Source organism: Cryptomeria japonica, chromosome 3, assembly GCF_030272615.1.
Source record: "Cryptomeria japonica chromosome 3, Sugi_1.0, whole genome shotgun sequence".
In the NCBI taxonomy this organism is placed as follows: Eukaryota; Viridiplantae; Streptophyta; class Pinopsida; order Cupressales; family Cupressaceae; genus Cryptomeria; species Cryptomeria japonica.
In genome coordinates, this window is record NC_081407.1 from 170222297 (window position 1) to 170247152 (window position 24856).

General features: G+C 36.5%; 1 protein-coding gene across 1 annotated transcript in view; it reads left to right on the forward strand.

Annotated features, from left to right (window-relative positions):
• LOC131029205 (aminopeptidase P1) overlaps nt 1–11948 on the forward strand; it is a 127301-nt gene extending 115353 nt beyond the window's left edge. The window contains exons 15-16 of the mRNA XM_057959607.2: nt 7447–7571; nt 11521–11948. Of these exons, the coding sequence (XP_057815590.2) occupies nt 7447–7571; nt 11521–11682 (287 nt within the window). The 3' untranslated portion in view covers nt 11683–11948. The remainder of the gene's footprint in view (nt 1–7446; nt 7572–11520) is intronic.
• The last annotated feature ends 12908 nt before the right edge of the window (nt 11949–24856 follow it).

Below are 24856 nucleotides of genomic sequence, written 5' to 3' on the forward strand. Positions count from 1 at the left end.
CGGCACAGCAAAATGCTATCTTGGCTTCTCCAAATTTTGAATTCTTATTTACTATATCTGAGAAAAAAATCTATGCATTGTATATTCAATATCTACAGCCAAAATAAAATAATGGAACGTGAACCTTACATTATTCAAACACAAAGCTGCACTGCCAATTTTTCATTCAGTATCTATGGTCATTCAATCTGTTGTGCCTTCACCCAGATGAGAGGGGTAAAGAAAGCCAATCCGACAACAACAATGAACCACCACAACCAATCGAACTAAATCATCGCCTGATGATTTTAGATAGACCCAAACAAATGTCGATCTACTACAGGCACCAATACATCTTTACACATGCTCAAATGAAACACTTATCAAATTGCATGCCAAGGAGTCTCCAAGAAAACTCTGCAGCCATGAGCAATCAAACATATCCTCGCCAAAGAAATGGAATGAGGGCCTAGATCCAAAATGTTTATACCATTTGGCAATGTTGATGACTTCCAGTCTGTTGACATACAACAAGAGGACACTGCCAATGTATATGCATTAAACAGCCTAAAAACCTTCAACCGCAGTTGGAAACTTTGACTTAGAGCCGATAAATCAATTGACAATGGCAGATCTAGTAAACAAATTTGTAAGGCTGCGGGAATCACATACTACCTCATAGCAAGCCGATTATCACAATAAACCAATTGTTAAATTGTGTCATTGATGTCAAACGTACTTGCTTTGCTGGAAGCTGTCTGGACGTCTTTTTATGAGTTTGTGTTAGCCGGTGTGCTGAGTTCTCTTGTGTTCAGACTGTGCCACCTGTGTGGCTTAGATCAGATAGATTTTTGGACTTGTGTTCAGAATAAGTTGCTGCTTTGTGTTTGGTTTGTGCCACTTGGGTGGCCTAACTCGAGAGTCAGATATGTGTTCTGTCCTTCTAATCTGTTGAGTGCCAAGTTTTCTTTGGCAACGTGGCTCTGCCTTCTACAAATTCTTCTTAAGCCTGGACATAGCAGTTACAGGAGCTGGAATCTGCAGTGCTCGTTTTATTTGCATTCTGGACAGAGCGGTTACAGGATGTTTGTATTCTGGAAAATACAAAATGATTAGAAATTCTCTGTTCGAGCGTTTTCTTTGCCTCTGATCGATTCTATGAACGTTTGCGGAATTCTTCCTGGCTTTGCAGAGGCGTCACAGTTTTGTCTTCTGAAGTTCGATTATCATCGCTTGAGTGAGCAGCTGGGAGGTAAAAAAACGGAATACAACAACCATGTATTTCTGGGTGTTTGGCAAGTGATTGGGTTTGACCGTTTTTTTTGCTGAGTTAAAAATAAGATTCTTGCACTCATACGTGGCTGTGTGACTGTTGTTTCTTTTTGGTCTACATCATTTTCTTTACTGTTGTAGCCGTTTCAAAAGAAATATATCAAATTGGTTCAGTAAGTTTAAAATGATGACGAAGTGACTGTTCTGGCTGTGCGTGAAAAATCGGGTGTCAAGTGTGTAATGATGTCTTTTTCAAAAATTCGATGCAAAACATTGGTAGAGACCAAAATGTCAAATTTCGCTCCGGACCCTTCCAAAGGGTCCAAAGCGAATTTCGCTCCTGACCCTTCAGAGCGAATTTCTCCATAAGACATTCTACTTTGACCAAAACCTAGAACTAACGCATTCCCAGGCTTGAATGAAGGTAAAAATGCTTGTTTGAATGAGGAAATGTGAAAATGAAGTCAGGATTTGAGCCCAAGGATGATTTTCGCTCTTGACCCTTCCAAAGGGTCCAGAGCGAAATTCATTTTTCTCCACTTTGCTCTTTGACATGACCAAGTTTGTTGACTTCTAGGGCATGATGGGAAGGTTTTGATGCACATTTGTCTTTGAGAGGAGATTTGAGGTGACAAAATGATGGAAATTAGCCTAAAGTAGGAATTTCGCTCCTGACCCTTCCAAAGGGTCCAGAGCGAAATTCTTAAAAACCTCATTTTCTCCCTTGTTTAGACCAACGTTCTAGTTTTGAGGTGACCGGAGGTGAAAAAATGAAGGATTCCAGCCTAAAAGGTGAATTTCGTTCTAGACCCTTCCAAAGGGTCCAGAGCAAAATTCTTGAACACACTCATTTCTCCCTTAGCCAAAGTCAGGATCTTGGAAAAGATGCAAGAGGAAGGATCTATGTTTGCTCCCAAAACAAGATTGAAGTTTGAACAGTGAACAATCAAGTCAAGAATGAGAAATTCGCTCCTGACCCTTCTAAAGGGTCCAGAGCGAAATTCTTGAAAGCAATCATTTTCCCTCTAGCCAAAGTCAGGATCTTGGTGGAAATGCAAGAGAAAGGATCTATGTTTGCCTCTCAAAGAGGATTGGAGTTGGAAAAGTCAAGAATCAAGCTCAAAACATGATTTTCGCTCCCGACCCTTCCAAAGGGTCCAGAGCAAAAATCCTTATATCTCTTGTTTTCTTCCTTGTTTTGGCTAGGCGTTGGCATGATGAAGGAGGAATTAGTATGTTCTTGCCTTGAGAGGGAATGGGATGATTAGGAAGATCAAGATTTTAGCCCAAAAGAGAATTTCGCTCCTGACCCTACCAAAGGGTCCAGAGTGAAATTCCTTACAAACCTCATTTGCTACCTTGTTTGGGCTTGAAACCTTGTTCCTTAGGTGGAAAATGATCTATGTTTGCCTCCAGAGAAGATTGAAGTTTGAAAAATGAGCAATCAAAGCCTAAAACATGATTTTCGCTCCCGACCCTTCCAAAGGGTCCAGAGCGAAAATCCTTATAAGTTATATCTCTTGTTTTCTTCCTTGTTTTGGCTAGGCATTGGCATGATGAAGGAGGAATTAGTATATTCTTGCCTTGAGAGGGAGTGGGATGATTTGGAAGAGATTTTAGCCCAAAAGAGAATTTCGCTCCTGACCCTTCCAAAGGGTCCAGAGCCAAATTCCTTACAAACCTCATTTGCTACCTTGTTTGGGCTTAAAACCTTGTTCCTTAGGCAAAAAGAGGTGAAATTTTGCCTTGCAAAGAAGGTTGGGATTGAAAGAATTGACCCTTCCAAAGGGTTAAGGGCGAAAATTCTTCAATCACCTATTCTACCTTGCAAAATCAAGTCAAACATGGGTTGGATGAGAGGAGAGAAGTGTTTTCTTGCCTTGTGAGGTGGATTCAAGTTAAAATGATGGAGGAATAAGCCTAAAACAAGATTTTCGCTCCTGACCCTTCCAAAGGGTCCAGAGCGAAAATCCTAAAACCATCCTTTTCTCCAAATTTTGTGCTAAGTCAGGCCTAGACTAGGGTGAGAAAAACTATTTGGAATGCCTTGGAAAGATTTTTGATCATTAAAAATGCAAATTTTGAACTAAAAAGAGAATTTCGCTACTGACCCTTCCAAAGGGTCCAGAGCAAAATTCTTCAATCTACCTACTTCTTCCTTGTGTCAAGTCGAGACGTTGAGTCCTAAGGTGTGGTTGAGGTTGAAATGATGTTACTTTGCCCTGCAAGATGAATTGAAGTGAAGGAGATGAGGAATTGAGACCTAAAACTTGAATTTCGCCCTTGACCCTTCCAAAGGGTCCAGAGCGAAATTCCCAGTTTCACCTAAATTGCTCATGATGAAGATCAAAAGATGGATTCCCAGACCTTGGTGGAGAGAAGACTAGTGCATGCTTGCCTTGGAAGGCATTTTGGAGTAGAGACATGAAAGATTTTGTCCTAAAATGCAAATTTCGCTCCTGACCCTTCCTAAGGGCCCAGAGCAAAATTCTTAAAACCTCTATTTTGCCCCAAATTTACATCAAGCGTGGTGTTGGTTGAGAATGATGGCATCCTTGGGCATGTATCTAAGCAAGTACGGTCACAAAGTGAGAATAATTTGAGCCAGGAATGCAAAATTCGCTCTTGACCCTTCCAAAGGGTCCAGGGTGAAATTCTTATAGAGCCTGTCCCTAGAAAGAATCTTGAGCAAGCTTCATTTTTATATCTTCTTGTTGATGATTTAAGGTGGAAAATGCTATGTTGAAATGAATTTGTTATGTGTCCTTAATCATCTTATGGTTTGTTTTGCTGATGAAAGAAGACCAGGCCAGGGCAAGGATGACCTCCTCTAGTCCAGCATCATCAAAGACGACCTCCTCCAGTCCAGCATCATCAAGGACGACCTCCTCGAGTCCAGCATCATCAAGGACGACCTCCTCTAGTCCAACATCATCAGGGACGACCTCTTTCAGTCCAACATTTCAAGGAAAGGTACACCATCCATCCTGCACATCAAAGACAAAGGAGGTTAAAGCAAGGGTCCATTGAAGGAGCCAATAGTTTCAGAAGAGTTAATTAAAGTTATCTTCTCAGCATCATCAAATTGAAACATCAACCAAGTTACAAGTGTCAGGCAGTGTGACGTCCCAATCATCATTCCTCCAGTTGGATTGGTCCACCTCAACGTGTCCAGATTCAATGTACCTGACTCATCAAAGATGACACAATCTTTGATGTACCTACCCCGGTTATCCATTGGTCGAATATTTCAGGGAAGACATGTGTCCAAATAATGCAATTATTTCATTGGCCAGAATTGAGTTTGTTGTAATAAACCCTAATTAGGGTTTTCATTGTAAATCTCGGCCATTGATCTCAAATTGATCTGAGCCATTGAATTGTATTGTGGGCACTATATAAGCCCTGGCTCCTCATTTGTAAAGGCTAATAGTTAGTCAATAGTCAGTAGTGGGGTTGATAGTTAGTTCAGAGAGGTTAGAATAGCTAATGATCGGTAGTGAATAGAATAGAAATTAGAGTAAAGTAGGAAGAGAAGGCAAGAAATTGTTGCCTTGATTGTAAATGAACCCCTTTTTCATTGAAGATATGATGAAATGTGTCGTTTCTTTACAATACGCATGGTCTCTTGTTGAATCTTCATTGTAGATGATAAATGATTAGATTGAATGAAAGAATTTATTGAATGTACTCGCGTGGAATCTACCTAGTCCAAACCACTAGCCTTTTGCTGACTGTAAGAGTGCCTTGCATGGTCAACTGGCATAGAACAAGCTTAATTCTGAGTCATAGCACCTTTGTTGTTCACACATTATCCTGAATGGTGATCAACATCTGATGGTGTACGATTTGGACATATTTGAAATATCCCTTAGAAGATCGCACTGAGTTGGTGTTGAATTGTTCAACTTGATGGTGAGACCCAACCCAGTAGGATTCTACGTAGTCAATCATCCATCTTCTCGCATTCTAGGTCTTAGAGTAGACTTCCTGAACCTTGTATCTTTTGCCATTTGTTTGTCTTCCAGTTAGTAAATAGGACTTGTGATTCCAGCAAATCAGACGTTCAGGTCATCGAGTGTAAGTCCCCTTGTGATTCTAGAAAATCACATCATACTGCAAAGAGCTTGTCCACGAGTAGAGAACCTACATAACAGAACCTTGAAGTTTCTTCGATTGATCCTTTTTGCGATATCTTCAGCATTCGGAAACTTTATTCAAGAGAGGGTAAGATACATCTGGATATTTTATTCTGTGTTTGGTCGTGTACAAAAGACACATCAACAAGTTGTTAAAACAAAATATTGTAGCATGAAAATCCTAGGAGAATTCCTAGAGTCCCACAAAATGTCAATTGAGTATTGTACATTTAGAAAGTTCATATATCTTTAATATTTAGTGCTTCATAGTGTTCGTGAGAATATAAGACTCAAATCCTACACTATAAGATTTTGATAGTAGATCATATGTTAATCTGATTATTCAGGGAAATCTTTTGCTTGATGGTTATGGTGATTAGCACATATCATACATCAAAAGACTTTGATAGATAGTCATATGTTATGAATCTTGATTTTTAGTCGGACACAATATTATAGTTACAATCAGTGTTACAAGACTTGCCGAGTCTAGTAGGGTAGACTCGCCATTTCAGTTGCTTTTTGAAAAAAACTTACAACCTTCCAATACTTGTTTGGTTTATGACATGCCCATCTAGGATTTAGAAAAAAATATGAAAATGTGTGCCATGAAGGTCTGTGTTGTTTTGAAGGTCTTCATTTGGGCTTGGTGATGTGTCCTTTGCCCTTGGACCTTGTTGGGGGCGTAGCCCCTTGACCCTTGCAAGGGGCGTTGTCCCTTGATCCCACTAGGGGCATTGCCCCTCGACCCTTGGAAGGGGTGTCGCCCATTGATCCCACTGGGGGTATTGCCCCTAGTACCCTATGAGGGGCACTGCCCCTCAACCCTGTTGGGGTGTTGCCCCTAGAACCTTATGAGGGGCGCTGTCCCTCAACCCCATTGGGGTTTTGCCCCCAAACCCTCATCAAAAAATAAATCTAAGCAAGTAATAGGCCAATGATGAATCATGATCATAATATCTACATAATACATATCCTTTGTTGCAAGTCTTAGCATCTTCACAGTCAAAGCCACAATCAAGAATTATCTTGTTTCATACATCGGACAACTTGTTTATCATACAAGGATTGCCATAGGCAAAGCTGGCATGTGACAACCATTGTATTGTTGAATACAAAGTAAGTCGTAGTTGAAAAGAAATGCCATTTTCATAATGCAAACTTTAACCAATTGTGCCTTGCATAGACAACTCGATATAACAATCCCATCTATTAGTATCCTAGATAAGGTCAAATTGGAACATAACAATTTATCTTTTTACTTAACCATTCCTCTTTGTTAATGAGCTTGACAACAAAACATGTAGTCTTGAAGGCTTAAAAAAAAATTAATAATAAATACTCACTTGAATATATGCACTAGTCACTAAGACAAGCAAATATCTTGGCTACATCATCATCCAAGATCTATCTTAGATGCTAATGCATGACTTGTCGTGATGTTGGGATGACTAATGCATGCTCTTCTGAGCCATATACCTTATATTTAGTTTTGGTATTTCTTTTGATGCCATGGGTTTCATATTCCATGAGTTTTGTATACATTTGACAATAATATTATTTCTAAATGTGTTATTTCCTGAAGCTAAAATTTGTGTTTATACTTATGTGACCGATGCATACTTGTGCATCTGATCAAAGTAGCTTCTATTAGATGAGGTTATTGTCTCTTTAAGGTTTTAAAGGGTGCTTGAAACAAGTTTTAAATCCTTAAAAATCTCTGAATTTCTTGGGTTTTTCAATTTTCCAAGTCTTTGTCAAGTTTGTGCCGAGTCTGGGCGTTGAGTTTGAGACTGAGTCAGAAGTCAGCTGGCCAAGTCCGAGGCGAGTCCGAGTTTTGTAACACTGGTTACAATACACTCTTCTTATACAAAATAGCTTCTGTTTGTAGGAGTAAATGAACTTGATTATAACTGTACCTTTTTCATGTTAAATTCCTTTAATTTTAAATTCTTTTATTTCGCATTTCATATAGGTTATCTCTAATGTGTTTCTGTTTAAGTTACTAAATGATTTCACATCTGGAGGGATTTACTCTTTTCTTGATTTCCTGCAGAACCTGGCTATTATGAAGATGGAAACTTTGGTATAAGACTGGAGAATGTACTCATTATCAAGAAGGCTGACACGCAATTTAACTTTGGTGGAAAGGGATATTTGGCATTCGAGCCCGTAACTTGGGTAAGTTAAGTGGTTGGTTTTACAATGTTCTAAGTCACCATATTGATATGTTTAAATTGATGATGAAGTAAAGAAAGGTGAGTGAATGTTTATAAATGAATAAAGGGGATAACATTTCTTTAGGGAGGTGCCTGTTCTAAAATGGTCATTTTTAATCAAACAATTAGATAAATGAATTATTTCAATCTCATATCACAACTGCCTGGTATGCTATACCCTTTAACTAGCAACAGAAAATTAGTCAACTAGCAACAGAAAATTAGAGTTACTGTTCTGTGGAAGTGTACTACTGGCATAGTATAAAATAATGTTATCAAAGTTGCCACTTAATTGGCAGCTCTAGGGTTGGCATAAACTTTCTTAAACAATTGGAAATTTGCAGTATTTTCAAAACATTTGGAGAAAATATTTGTTTTTAAAAATATCTTGATTTTAATGGAAAATTTACAGAATAAAGTCATAAAATTTGGAAATTTCCTGATTAGATTATAAAACAAGTTATATTAATTTGTGATTTTCCCTCAATTTTTCTGATTTTACTATGTTGGACCCTTGTCGATTTAATACATACAACAAAGAATAGAGTGTAGCAGTAGGTATCTGCCTCATTTCCAATGTTTGCGGTGCATTGTCTGAGGCTGTGCATAGGTTTCACCTTATCCTATTGCTGGATAGGGATCATGAGTATACAAGACACAGGCTTCAATCTGTCCTTTTACATGTTGAACTTGGCATTCTTAACGCTAACATTGATCATAAGGATTTGGAGAATCCTACTGTGCATAACAGTCGTATCTAGAAGCAGATCTGTCCAATGACAATTTTCTAGGCTGCTTGCATCTTCCTCTTCTTTCCACTGGTTAACAAAGAAGTCGTTTGGAATGCATCTTTAACTTTCAGCTGTATAAATACCACCAGAAACTCATCACTGTATATGAGTTTTTGGTCATTGTCAGCAAGGCATCTGCATTTGTCTGTGAAAAGTGCTTCACTCCTTTTAGTTTCCATGACACCATAATCCCTCAAAACCAGTATTTCACAATGGCATCAGAAATCACATTCTTTTATTTCTAGTACAAATATTTCTTGAGAAAATTCCTGTACTGATGATAGCTTTGTCTGAAATGAATAAAAACATCTTTCCTTAAAGGAAAAATGCTCATGGTTCAATTTTTAGTATGTGCTTCGTTGGGAACAGGAATTTTGCCAGCAAAAAGTCCATCTAACATTCTTTTCTACTCTCGGTGAGCATAGAGCAGTTCAAGTTTAACATATTGGAAAAATTAAATCTGTCAGAAATTGAATAGTATACAAACCATGTTTTTTTGAAATTACCGTAGAATAAATGTTTTGCAAGCAGTGAATCTACTTAGAGCATTCTTGTCTAGTGTCAATTAGTTTAATTAAAGTCTGTCAGAGAGGTCAAATTCTATTCAATGCAATAACGACGGAGATTTGGACAAATATCTAAGTCACCAAAAAGCTCTTTGTTGTGCCATTTCATCAGCGACTACTCCCTCACAATACTAAATTAGGCATTCTAAAGTGGTGCACGTGAAGAGACATAGACCAAGGTATGGTATCCATGTTCATAAACTTTGGGTTCAATAAAAATGCAAAATATACTTAATTATTTTTTTGTAAAACTTTTTCTTCAATGCTAGCCATACATTGTTGTAAACATACACGCACTCCAGATATTTTATTTTTTAATGTGACATTTTGTAATGTCCCCTAAAAGAAATGACTTAGAATGCCCTGACTATGGACCTTAATTTGTAGTAGAGGGGTTAAAAGTAAGTACCTTAGCCTCTGCTGATCCGAATCCTGCAAAACAAATTTAGAAGATACTACAAATTATATTAAGGAATGATCATATATAAGTAACTATATTCAGAATTAACTATACAGAAAGATTCACGCAACACTATCAAAAGTAAAAACATAGATTGGGATAGTGGAAATTATATACATGTAGGGTGTCCTATTCAACAGTTCCCCCACTCTATGTTATCATGGAGGGTGCCCTACAGAAGTTCTCCCTACCCAATATTGTCATGTAGGGTGCCCTATAGCAGTTCTCCCTATCATGTAGGGTGCCCTTGTACAGCAGTTCTCCCTATCAAATATGAATTGATTCAATTTATCCAGATTATTATAAATATTCAAATTATTACCAGTTATTCAGTTGTTCTCATAGTAGCAAAAATCGTTTGGGGAAAAATTTGTCAAACCAAAAGTATAAGATTTTTTGAAAAACTCGGGGAAAAACCGGATTTAAAAAAATCATAAAAAATTGTAGAAAAAGAGGCAAAAAACTATTTTTTAAAAGAACTTAAGGGCATTTCTATATCATAGATATATAAAGAGCAAACAAAATAGAGTTTAACCCATGAATTGTAGAAAATAATTTTTTGCTGTTTATTTTCATATTGCTGATTACATAGGCAAATATTCAGTTTAACTTTTTAAGAGGGTAGTCACCAAATACACCAATTAGTTGTCTAAGTCTGAGATCAAATATTAGCTAAGTCTATGAAGTAACTGAGATCAAAAGTTAACAGAAAAATAGTAAAAATAGAAGCCATTTTGAAGTGATCCAAGAATTTCATTGTGATTGAGGCAAGGAGTTTTGTAGGGTTAATTCAATATTTTAGAAAGCTTATCAAAGCATATTCCACAATTGTAGTGCTTTATATCATAGCAACAAAAATCGTTTGGGGAAAAAATTGGCACACCAAAAGTACAAGATTTTTTTAAAAAGTGGGTAAAAAATTATACAAAAATAGACACAAACTACTTTTTAAAAAACTTAAGGGCATTTCTCTAGCATAGAGATATATAGAGTAAATAAAATAGAGTTTAACCCATCATTGTAGAAAATAGATTTTTGTTGTTTATATTCATATTGCTGATTACATAGGCAAATATTCATTTAACTTTTTAAAAGGGCAGTCACCAAATACACCAAATAGGTGCCTAAGTCTGAGATCAAAGATTAGCTAAGTCTATGAAGTAGCTGAGATCAAAATTTATCAGACAGAGATCCAGCTATTGTTAGGAATTTAGTAAAAGTGGAAGCCATTTTGAAGTGATCCAAGACTTTCATAGTGATTGAGGCAAGGAGTTTTCTAGGGGTAGTTCAATATTTGACCAAGCTTATCAAATCATATTCCACATGCTAAGTCTTTTATATGATTTTTTTTAAGGATACAATAATGTATTTTTATCAGAAAGATGAGAGGACATGACACATTTACTGTTACTTGATCCCATTTTGAAGGAGCAAAGCCCATCATTCTTTCTGCTTGTCTTTCACTTATTCCTATACTTAGCTGATTGTTAATGGGAAAGGCCACACTACACCTACAAAATATCAATGAACAAAGATATACCCGTCACTCATTGATATATACCAAATGAGTATGAACTAGGACACGCTCAATAATTAAATATTTACCCTTTGAACAGGGATACACCGGACTGTTCACAACACACAATAGTGGAAGTAGATCATACCATCTCTCCCATAGGATGGATGGCCACATCTCAACAATTCATAATCATTTTTATATTGTACTACCTTTTAGTTAGATGCCTGACAAATTGAGTTACATTAGCAGGGGAAAGAGGAAGATGTAGATTGTATTTGGTTGTTTTTCTCATTTTGACATATCATATGCAAACATCTATAAATTTATGATGCTATTATACATTTGAAAGTTTGAAATTATGAGTATGAATTATAAAATTTCAAATTTTGAGTGTTTGAAGATCATATCCTCTATTGATTATAGATATATCAGTATTCATGAAGTTGTCTATATCGAATTTATAGATATTCTTGTAGCATGCTTTCTGTAAAATGAGGGATCCCATGTTAACCAAAAATTTAGACCCGTATCAGTTGTCAAAGAGTGAATATACTAATACCATAATTCCATTGCAGGTTCCATATCAGAATAAGCTGATTGATGTGTCTATGCTAACACCTGCTGAGGTTGATTGGGTAAATAATTACCATATTGCATGCCGTGAAAAATTGAGGCCATACTTGAAAGGAGTAGACCTAGAATGGCTTGAAAAATCTACAGAGGTGGTATCTTATTAAAGATTTATTCTGAATATGTTTTATATTGTCAGGCTACATATATCTAAAACCATTTAAATAGTCCCACCTTGGGAAGCCTTATTAGTATTGGCGCAAAAGTAAAATGTATACATTATTATTTATTAAGGAATTTTTTTCAAAATTTATGAACAAAAAGCACTAGATTACAGAATTCAAATGCGTTAAACATCTGGTCAATAATTTCAAAGCATTATTGATTGAAAAATGGTTTACGCTTACACTAAATTTGAGGTTCTTTTAGAAGACATGGCATCTTTTTGGAGCTTTAGTTCATGCATGTTGAGATTGACCTTCCTGTTCACTTCACTCAAACTTCCAAACATGTACAGATTTCCTATATGAATGCTTTCATTATGCTTCCTCAATGGATGCCTATCATAATTATCATATTCTTTGATTTTTATCTTCAAAGTATATGATTTGTGATTTGTCATTGGATTTGTTTTGTTTTTATTTTTCCTTTGAATGGCTAGTCTACGGATGGTGTATTAGGTTTCTTAGTCCTGTGTATTTTTTGAGGGGTAGTCATGGGTTGAGGTAGATATTACTTATTGAGTTGTAAGGTTAATCTTTGTGCTATCTAGCTTGTTGGGCTTGATAAGTTTGAAATAGTTCTTGTAGGTTTTAGGGTGGTTATAATGGAGGTGAACTGGTTAAGGATTTTTATGAGAACAACAACAAACTACAAGAATATAATGAGGGCAAAGAATAACAATATGAAGACAATGGCAATGACAATAATAGTGATGAGAGCAGTAAGAATAGCAGTGTCACAAGAAGATTAACGAAGATGAGCACAATGGCAATAACAGCAATAAGCAGTAGAAATATTAATAGCAGTTGCAATATCAATAATAACAACTCTAGGAGTCATAGAAGTAGATGCACTATTATATGAGCAGCACTACTAACAGAATTATCAATAGCACTAATACTAGATGCAGTAGAATTAGTATTGATAGTGATACTATTAATATAATTAGTTTTAATATAACGACCATAACATAGTAACCATAACTTTAATAAGAAACATTATTATTATAATTAATACTATTATTATTGTTGTTGTTGTTGCATGTATAAGTCATTGTATTATTTTAGAAAGTGACACCTTTTAAAGATGTAAGTTTTCAGTTACCACTGTTTAGAAAGAATCATATTCTTTGCCTCGGTTAAATGAATTTTTTTTTCCTTGGTTTAGACATTCTCTTTGACCTTATTTATTTTATTTGGTTAAGGTTTTGGTGTTGTCACATTTTCTTTTAATTTTGTCATCATCAATGAAAGCCTATGTAATTACATACTCCACTTTGCCTGCCCTTGATTATGCGAATAACATTCATCTAGTTACATGCAAAGCAGATGGGTTAACATAGGTTGCTTTAGGTTGGAAGAGAAAGGTGGACTAAAAACATGTTTAATGGTTAATATTATCCATATACATACCTGTGATAAATAATCAAAACTAGAGCTAGAGGTGTTGGATCCATTTCTAATTTTTAGATCTATGATGTGAATTCATTGATTAACAATATTTTTTCCTTAATAAAACTAGAGATTTGATTTGAATTTTCCTTTCAAATACAATTATATGTGGGGTGGTTTCGTGGATTATTTTTGTATTATGTCTGTTATATTTTAAATTTATCCAAAACCATGGATTGGGGTAGGAATGTTGTTTCCTTTGTATCTATACAATCACAATTTTTTTAGTATAATTAGATGTAATTTGAAAGCATATTTACTCTATTTAAAGTAATTGCGATAACTAATAGCTGTTATATTTTAAGGGAACATAATATATGATGAATAATGTGTTACTTGTTTTGATTATAAGTATGTTTAGCAATGCTAAACAATAATGCAAACATTTCTAGGACAAAGCTATGTTAGTCTAAAGTATGCTAATAGAAACTGAAGCAAAAGTAGACCAACATTATAGATGACTCACCTCAATAATTATAGCTACCAATGCTCTTTTTTAGGCAATTTTATAGGCTATTTGCAATTTTTTTTCTAAAGCAGAAGTTGAAGACTTGAAACACCTTTCAAGACTTGTGAGGCACACAATAGTAACTTGATGTTTAATGTGTACATACTAATTAAATGTTGTACAAAATGCAATGTAATTGTTACATTTCCTACTTCTAGTTAAGCTTAAGACTCAAATTACTTTTTAAGACTTGTGAGGTACAAATTAGTAACTTCATTTATCAAATGTAATTTCAAATGATGAATAGTCATGTAGTAACATGCAAAGTAGAAAAGGTATGTTATTAAAGGAAATGTATAGACTACAAAATTACATGTAATCTCGAGTAACTAGGACACAATGTATTTATACTACATGTAAATTATTGTAGTTTAAGCACATAAATGATGAATGCTATCGATATCATATTGTTAGTTTTACAAATTATTTCAGAATTCATTTACAATGGTAGAAAATAAGAGACTAATTGCTTATAAATTGGAATTCTTCAATCACCTCTTCCTATTGTGGTTTGAAATTGGTATTAAAGTTTTGAAGCTCCATTATATTGAATCAATCAAAAGAATATTCTAGTAAAAAATGTAAATAATTTATTTTAGGTCTCTACAAAGTGAGACACCAATGTGGTGTATTAAACACCTCTAATGCAATCATCCCAAAGGGTATTGTTTTCACATTATATATTGTTCAACCTTGTGTATAATACTACTTGGTTTTGTATTTTAACATGTGATCTCCATTAAAAGAAGTCATGTTTTCATGATTAGGCCAAATCAAGTTGTATACTTTGAGTTGATTAACAACTATTTGAAATTTCTATCTAAATGTAACCCATCTAAGAAAAACAAGCCTTTGATCTCTCAAAATTGTGGTCCAACAATCACTTATACTGAGGGAGTCTATAAGAACAAGAGTAGTATTTTGTATTTATATATCTATATGAGATTAGTACATCTAATAAAAATATATAATATTTATAAGAATGTTTGAATTTAATCTTCTTTAATAATTATAAAAAAAATTATATGATTTTTTAACCCATTTCTTTCCTCCACTAATTTTATTATTTAACCAAAAAAAATTAGTCTAGAAAACTATTAAATTCAATCTCTTTTTAAAACAATTATGAATTTTGTATAAATTTACCACAATTGAAAAGACTATTTTTCCTCTAACATGAGAGATATACTAACATGTTTACCAAGGTGTGACACCTCTTATGCTACATCACTTAGCATGAAAACACATGAAAATGGTTAGCCATGATTAGCTTCTAGGATCCCTTGTGTCCACTTTAGCTTACTTTCATAAGCATTTTCCCTTAAAACTGATGCAGAGCATCCAAGGAACTCAACCTATTGGTACTCACAAGGTATAATACATCAAAACCTTACTCATGCTTCTTAGCCTTCATCCACTCATTGGAACATGCTCACATAGACTTTTCCAACATGTATGAACCCAAATCCAGACCCTCCAACATTCAAACACCTTAAGTCTTCCTACTAGTCACTCATCAACACCATACTGAATTAGGACTCCAAACTCCATTTCAACATGCAAAGACTACTCCAACCACATATACTCTTGGAATTCCCTTCAAGGACTTTACAACACTCCTACTCTTGACTCTATACCCACCTAACCAACCCAACATGGTTACCCTTCACTCACAATCAACAGACTGCTTATTAGGACAGTCAAACGTGCTTTGGGACAGTCATGTAGTAGACAGGGATAGTCATGTTTGAATGGATTGTCATTTTTCTTACCACCCTTTCTAATACAAACTATGAGGATGGGGATCCACCCTACCACACCCTTGACACTCAAACCAACACCAAATCCACTTCTAAATATGTAAATGCAGTGATTTTCAACACATTGTCAAACTGTGACAACCAACTCAAAGGGTTAAGATAGTCATAAACTCCCATGGATTAATTGCCTTCCTGGTTCATAACACACTTGGATCTTGTCAAGGGGTCCTTCACACATCCCTCTCATTTGCAAACCTTCCAAACACTTTCGTTGCCTTTACACCATCCAAACTCATGCACACACTGTTTTCTCAGACCGAGACAGTGAATTTCAGTCCTTTTCCTTCATGATTGCATGTGCCAAATGCTTCATGGTACCCTGCAAAAGATAGAAGATAGAAAGCACATATATACAAAGCATTTCCACCCATTTGGAGTGGTTTATTTGACAAGGAAGCAAAACAAAAGCATTTTAAGCAGTCTCGATTTACCCTAGGTAAGGGTTTGGACCGATTTCAAAATCCTTGTATCTCTCTCAAAACACAATAAAATCAAATGCCACAAAAGGGAAAGTAGAGTAAATTCATTCCTAGACAATGTCCAATGATCCCTTAGTACAAATGAATCGAATTTGATATTGAAAGATACCCAAAACCAGACTGCTATGTATGGAAAACTCAGAAAAAGTGTTAAGGAACAATGAAACTTTGATTGATTTTTTATAGTTGTTTACACACACACCCATCCAAACTCTAAAATGTGGGAATGGCCTATTTGAATGCCTCCAAGGCCTCCCAACTGAAATAACCACCTTTTGGATTTGTTTCAACCAACCAACTCTTAATTGCTCTTACAATGCAAAAATTGCCTTGACAACATTTTGGCAATATTGACAATTTTTCCAAAAATGCTACCTAGACTTTAAACCAAGACTTTTATGACTCACAACCAATATGAATAGGTCCCGATAGGACTAAAATACCTTCATACATCATAAAATACCATATGACCCTATTAAGACATATTTGCCACAAAATGACAATTTTGACAATTCTTGAGCAATATCAACAACATGACCCTACTAAGACTTAATCTAACATTCAATGGTCTTAATGACCATATTACATCACATTTGGTTTTAAAAGACCTTATTTACAACTTTCATACCTCAAAACACAAAAGATTCAAAATTTGCCTCATAGAGGCTTGATGGTAGCCTAGGTGCTCCTGCACCAAAAAATACCACTTGTTACACCTTGGTATGGTTTATTTAACCCTGACAGCTTCCAATTAAGGGTACAAGTTTGATCATAGTCAAACTCATCTATTGTGATGTGTTTGACAATGATCAATTATGCTTACATTATACTGAGAAACAGGGTAAATGGGAAACCATTTACACATTTCAAACCAAGCAATTGGCACAAGTTGATCTTTGCATATTTTACTCTATTTTGAGCCGAATTCGATACAAACCTTTATCATTCCATCTTTTGGGTATACTAAAAAAGCTATACAATAAAATAAGCTGTAACAGTCCAGACTATCATGGTGATATGGGACTAATCAGATGATGTATAGATTTGTATTTGCTTCCGTATGCAAAGGTACAAATGATGTGGGTGTTGTGATCTTCCACATCTTCAAAGCAATAATACAGTGGAAGAGACATATAGTGACGACATTTTTAAGAACAGTAACCAGAATAACGACGATGAGGAGGAATCTTAGCAGACAGAGAGTATATTTAGATCCCATCACACAAATAAAGGAGAAGAAGCCACCACATTTACTTTATGTGCTGCTTCCCATTTCTCTATCTCTTCAATTATTTTGGTTGAATGGTAGATTGTGAAAATGACTAACATTTGCATGCTGCAGTGCCCTTCTGTAATACTATTGTACAAATATTCTGTCTGTCTATTTTCACTTCGTACACAGAGGGTGTTTTGCTTGTTATAGGGAGTTTCAGATAACAAATAAGTGATGCATTAGGGGATACCTCAAACATAATTCAATTCAATGGTGGAAGATTAATTTTGGTTAGTAGGTTCTTTATAAATATTTATAATTTTTGTTATGGGTGAGGTATAAAATTACTATTGGTTGGTTAAGTATGGAATCAATGATGTTTAGATAGAGTGGTCAAGATGCTAACTTGAGAATCAAGTTATAGAAAAGGTGGAAATAAAGTATTATTTCTAATAAGAAAAGATCTTAGATAAGCTGATTTATTGATCGTTAGGTTCTATCACTTAGTTTTCCTTCAATAACTTAGAGGGTTCCATGATGTTGAAATACACAGAGTTGATGAGTGCATGACTTGCATAGACTCCCTATGCTCTTAGTTTTCCTTCAATAACTTAGAGGGTTCCATGATGTTGAAATGCACAGAGTTGATGAGTGCGTGGCTTGCATAGACTCCCTATGCTCTTTCCATGAGGGGATGTAGAACACAAACAACCGTAGTGTGAACATAATTTGTGCTCAATGGTGGGAGTAGAAATGACCTTCAAGATAGGATTTGATTAATCCACAACATATTGTATCACATTTGAGGGGGTTGACGAAGCCACCTTTGAAATTTTAGGAACATTAGATTGTACTTTCACAAACTTTAATAACATAGGAATTCCATGAAGACATAGAACTTCGTACAATGGTATCTTTTTTATATGAATCATTAACAATAAAGTTCATCATAGCTACTTCGAAAATGCTAAGGGGTTTTCAAATGATTCCTCCATTAAAATGGAGTAGCCAAGATCTTGCATAATAAGAGTCTTTGAGGCAAATCAAAGGCGATCTTCTTATTATGCACAAGTGATGAAACAATGTCTGATGTTGCAATGGGTGTAGTAGTAGTTGAGGAATATGGTCTCCTCTGCTATCATATTCCATAATAGGACTAATACAATGGCTTTAGACTAGCAATTATTTCTCACTAGAGTTGGATTAAAATGAGGATAAGAGGGAGGATGAGAAACCTAGGTTTGTTGTTATTGATATTACTAAAAATTGGTTGGTAGCCCTAATAGTTTCCTACTTGATATACTTGGGTAATATTAACCTTTATGACTCTTTGTGGTGGTCATTTTTTTGGTGATATCTTACATAATCTCAAGTAGCTAGGATCATCTACAAAACCAAAAAATCCTTCCACAAGAGAGTACACAAGAAATGAATGTTATCTAATGATGAATACAAGATATAATGTATAGAATGATTTGTACATAATGTACAAGAGGAACCTTTCTTATATATGCAAGGTGAAAGATAGGGGGTATGTGTAGGATCATGGTGTGCCAAAACAGGCCCTTAAGTGGCAATGAAATTTCAAAAAATCAGAGTTATGCAACTTGACATGAAAAATTGAATAAGTTATGAACATTATTTTTAAAATATGTAAGAAGAGAATCTATAGAAAATTGAATGTAGTTTCTAAGCTACTAGTTGCTTTTTGAAAAAAAAAATCCTATTTGATAAAAATTTCAAATTTCAATGTAGTGGTACAAAATTTTTAGGAAAAAGATAAGAAGTGGGTGTATGTCTGACCACCCTAATCACAATCAAATCATAATATTTTTTTATAAGATTTATAATATAAGTATTAGACTCATGTTTGGATGTGACACATATTTTTTTATAATTTTTTATAAAGTAAATAATTATTTATGAATTTTTTTACTACAACTTTTCAGAAATTCAGAAACTCCTACGTCTGACCACCTTAACTTGGTCAAAACCTTATGAAATTCAATTTTTTTTAATTTTTTCCCTATAGTAGACATAGTATAGGATGTGACACATGTTTCAGATTCAAAAAATGTTATGCGGTTTGAAAGTTATGAGTATTTTTCAATCAGTCTATCAATCAGGACTTTTTTCAAAATTCAATTAGAAAATAAATAATAATTATTTATTAAAGTCGAAATAAGACAAACCTTATATTGTTGGAAATCTGAGAACATCCTTAAAAAACCCTTTTCGTTTTATCAATTTTGGCTATAAAAAAAGTCGTCAGCCACTAATGTAAAGTCTGGAAAATTCAAGGAATATTGAAAAACACGTTTTTTCAGTTGACTTTCCAGGCTTGTCACTTCCAAGCCAAATCACAAAGCAAACCCGAACCAAAATATGGAGGGAAAAATTTATGTTTTAAAATTGGGATAAAATCGGATATTCAATTTTTGAAAAAATAAAAAAATATATTTTAGTAAATTGGGCATAACTTTTGCGTTTTATATTGAAATTTTGATTTTTAACAGGCGTTGGAAAGGTAATTAAGAGCTCTATGATATGGAATAGGTATATTTTCAATTATTTGTTTTAAAAAATAATTATAATTCATTTAAATTCATCCTTCATTTTTAAAACATAAAAAACTCATCACTTTTTCATATGATTTCCCTATTGCATGAATTTTTGTAACAATCATCTTAAAATAAACTAAATAAGTAATTAAATAATAATAGAAAATTTATGAATTTTATTGAGTTTGATAAATTTTGATAAACCATGTCATCTATGTTTGTTCCTTTCTCCACCTCTCTCTCCTAAACCTATCACTCCACCTATTTGTTTCTTCCTCTCTCTCTTTTGTCCATATTTATACATCTCTCTCTAGACCTATATCTCTAACTATCAATGAATACCTCATTAAATCTCTCAATCTCTAAAAGGTGCTTGTATTTCTACCTCTTCATAATTTCCTCCTCTATGTCACTCTCTCTTCCCTAAGATCTAGACTAGTCTCTCTGCATTTCCTTCTCATCTCTAGCAACAAAATTCAAAGGGGACAAGGAGAGGCATAGGGAAGTATCAAAAAAAGGAGAGGGGGAGAGAGGTGAGAAGAGATTAATTGGGGGGAAGAGAGAGTGTGTGAGAGAGAGCTATAGGTAATTAGGTGGAAGGCGAAGAGAGAGAGAGGGAGGGGGTGATTGGGGTGAAGAGAGAATGGGAGGGAGAGTTTGAGATTATTAGGGCATAGGAGGAGAGGGGGAGAGGGGAAAGTATCAACAAAGAGAGAAGAGAGATGGGGATAGAGGTGAAGAGAGACATAGAGAGTAATTAGGGGGTGGGTAGAGGGGGTGAGGGAAGTATCTATAAACACATAGGAGGAGAGAGGTGATCGAGGGTAATTGAGGAAAAGAAATAATGTGAGAGAGAATATGGTGTCTTAAAGGGTCATATGGTGTCTCATGAACCTTTAAGACACCATATGACACCTTAGGACACCATATGATGTTGTTATAAGTCTTATGGTGTCCTAAGGGGTCATATGGTGTTCTATGAACCTTTAGGACACCATAGGGTGTAATTAGGGGTCGTATGGTGTGTTAAGGGGTCATATGGTATCCTATGACCCCTTAGGACACCATATGACTCCTTAGGTATTGTTAGGGGTCATATTGTGTCCGAACGGGTCATATGGTGTCATTGGGGGTTGTATGGTGTGCTAAGAGGTCATATTGTGTCCTAAGGGGTCACAAGACATCGTATGACCCCTTAGACACCATATGATCCATTAGGTTTTGTTAGGTCTCTTACTATGTCCTAAGAGGTCATATGGTGTCCCATGACCCTTTAGGACACCATATGACCCCTTAGGACATCATATGGTGTTGTTATGGGTCTTATGGTGTCCTAAGGGGTCATATGGTATTCTATAACCCCTTAGGACACCATATGACCCCTTAGGACATTATATGACCCCTTAGGATACCATACGATACGTTGGGACACCATATGATGTCACAAGGAATTGTATGGTGTCCTAAGGGGTCATATGGTGTCCTATTGACCCTTAGGACACTATATGACCTATTAGGTGTCATCGGGAGTCTTATTGTGTCCTCATGGGTCATATGGTGTCGTATGACCCCTTAGGACACCATATGCTTGGGAAAATATATGGTGCTATGGGTTGTATGGTGTCCTATGACACCTTAGGACACCATATGACCCCTTAGGATACCATTTGGTGTTGTTATGTGTCGTATGGTGTCCTATGACCCCTTAGGTGTCATTAGGGTTTATTTTATGTCCTAAGGGGTCGTATTGTGTCCTAAGGGGTCATACGGTGTCCTATGACCCCTTAGGATACTATATGACGTCGTTAGGGGTCATATTATGTCCTAAGGGGTCATATTGTGTCTTATGACCCCTTAGGACACCACATGGTGTCGTTATGGGTTGTATGGTGTTCTAAGGGGTCATATGGTGTTCTATGACCCCTTCGGACACCATTTTAATGTTGTTATGGGTCGTATGGTCTCCTAAGGGGTCATATGGTGTCCTATGACCCCTTAGGACACCATATGGTTTCATTATGCGTCGTATGGTTTCCTAAGGGGTCATATGGTGTTCTATGACCCCTTAGGACACCATATGGTGCCATTAAGGGTTGTATGGTGTGCTAAGGGGTCATTTGGTGTACTATGACCCTTATAACACCATATGACCCCTTAGGTATCGTTAGGCATCATTTTGTGTTGTTACGGGTTATATGATGTCCTATGACCCCTTAGAAGACAATATGACCCCTTAGGTGTTGTTAGGGGTCATATTGTGTCCTAATGGGTCATATCATGTCCTACGACCCCTGAGGACACCATATGGTGTCGTTTGGGATTGTATGGTATGCTAAGGGGTCATATTGTGTCCTAAAGATTCCTAGGACATCATATAACCTCTTAGGACATCATATGACCCCTTAGATATCGTTAGGGGTCATATTGTGTCCTAAGGGGTCATATGGTGTCATGCATATGGTGTCTCATGACACCATATGACCCCTTAGGACACCATAATGTGTTGTTATGGGTCTTCTTGTGTTCTAAGGGGTCATATGGTGTTCTAAGGGGTCACATGGTGTTCTAAGGGGTCACATGGTTTTATATGACCCCTTAGAATACCATATGATGCCTTAGGACACCATATGGTGTCGTAAAGGGTCGTATGGTGTTATAAGGGGTCATATGGTTTTGTATGACCCCTTAGGACACTATATAACATCGTTAGGGGTCATATTATGTCCTAAGGGGTCATATTGTGTCTTATAACCCCTTAGGACACTACACAGTGTCGTTATGGGTCGTATGGTGTTCTAAGGGGTCATATGGTGTTCTATGACCCTCTAGGACATCATATTATGTTGTTATGGGTCGTATGGTCTCCTAAGGGGTCATATAGTGTTCTATGACCCCTTAGGACACCATATGACCCTTTAGGACACCGTATGGTGTCATTATGTGTCGTATGGTGTCCTAAGGGGTCATATGGTGTTATATGACCCCTTAGGACACCATATGGTGTTGTTAGGGGTCATATGGAGTGCTAAGGGTTCATATGGTGTCATATGACCCCTTAGAACACAATATGACCCTTTAGTACACCATACAGTGTCCTTAGGGGTGATATGGTGTCCTATGGTCCCTTAGGACATAATATGACCCCTTAGGTGTTGTTAGGGGTCATATTATGTCCTAACAGGTTATATGGTGTCCTACAACCCCTTAGGACACCATATGGTGTTGTTAGGGGTTGTATGGTGTGCTAAGAGGTCATATTATGTTCTAAAGGTTCCTAGGACATCATATAACCCCTTAGGACACCATATGACCCCTTAGGTATCGTTAGGGGTCATATTGTGTCCTAAGGAGTCATATAGTGTCTCATGACACCATATGACCCCTTAGGACACCATATTGTGTGGTTATGGGTCTTCTTGTGTTCTAAGGGGTCATATGGTGTTATATGACCCGTTAGGATACCATATGACCCCTTAGGAAACCATATGGTGTCGCAAAGGGTGGTATGGTGTCGCAAGGGGTCGTATAGTGTCTTAAGGGGTCATATGGTGTCTTATGACCCCTTACGACACTATATGACGTTGTTAGGGGTCATATAATGTCCTAAGGGGTAATATTGTGTCTTATGACCCCTTAAGACACCACATGGTGTCATTATGGGTCGTATGGTGTTTTAAGGGGTCATATGGTGTTCTATTACCCTTTAAGACACCATATTATGTTTTGTATAGTCCTCTAAGGGGTCATATGGTGTCATATGACCCCTTAGGACACCATATAGTGTCATTATGCATCATATGGTGTCCTAAGGGCTCATATTGTGTTCTATGACCCCTTAGGACACCATATGACTCCTTAGGACACCATATGGTGTCATTAGGGGTCATATGGTGTGCTAAGGGGTCAAATGGTGTCTTATGACCCCTTAAGACACCACATTGTGTCATTATGGGTCGTATGGTGTTCTATGACCCTCCAAGACACCATATTATCTTGTTATGGGTTGTATGGTCCTTTAAGGGGTCATATGGTGTCCTATGACCCCTTAGGACACCATATAGTGTCATTATGCATTATATGGTGTCCTAAGGGGTCATATGGTGTTCTATGACCCCTTAGGACACCATATGACTCCTTAGGACACCATATGGTGTCATATGGTGTGCTAAGGGGTCAAATGGTGTCCTATGACCCCTTAGAACACCATATGACCCCTTAGGTATTGTTAGGTGTCATTTTGTGTCGTTAGGGGTCATATGGTGTCCTATGACCCCTTAGGACACAATATGACCCCTTAGGTGTTTTTAGGGGTCATATTGTGTCCTAACGGGTCATATGGTGTCCTACGACCCCTTAGGACACCATATGGTGTGATTAGGGGTTGTATGGTGTGCTAAGGGGTCATATTGTGTCCTATAGGTTCCTAGGACACCATATAACCCTTTAGGACACCATATGACCCCTTAGGTATCGTTAGGGATCATATTGTGTCCTAAGGGGTTATATGATGTCTCCTGACACCATATGACCCCTTAGGACACCATATCATGTTGTAATGAGTCTTCTTATGTTATAAGGGGTCATATGGTGTTATATGACCCCTTAGGATACGATATGACCCCTTAGGTGTTGTTAGGGGTCATATTGTGTCCTAATGGATTATATGGTGCCCGATGACCCCTTAAGACACCATATGGTGTCATTAGGGGCTGTATGGTGTGCTAAGAGGTCATATTGTGTCCTAAAGGTTCCTAGGACATCATATAACCCCTTAGGACACCATATGACCCCTTAGGACACCATATCATGTCCTTTTGGGTCTTCTTGTGTTCTAAGGGCTCATATGGTGTTATATGACCCCTTAGGACACCATATGGTGTTGTAAAGGGTGGTATGATGTCGTATGGTGTCATAAGGGGTCATATGGTGTCCTATGACCCATTGGGACACTATATGATGTCGTTAGGGGTCATATTATGTCCTAAGGGGTAATATTGTGTCTTATGACCCCTTAAGACACTAGATGGCGTCGTTATGGGTCGTATGGTGTTCTAAGGGGTCATATGGTGTTCTATGACCCTCTAGGA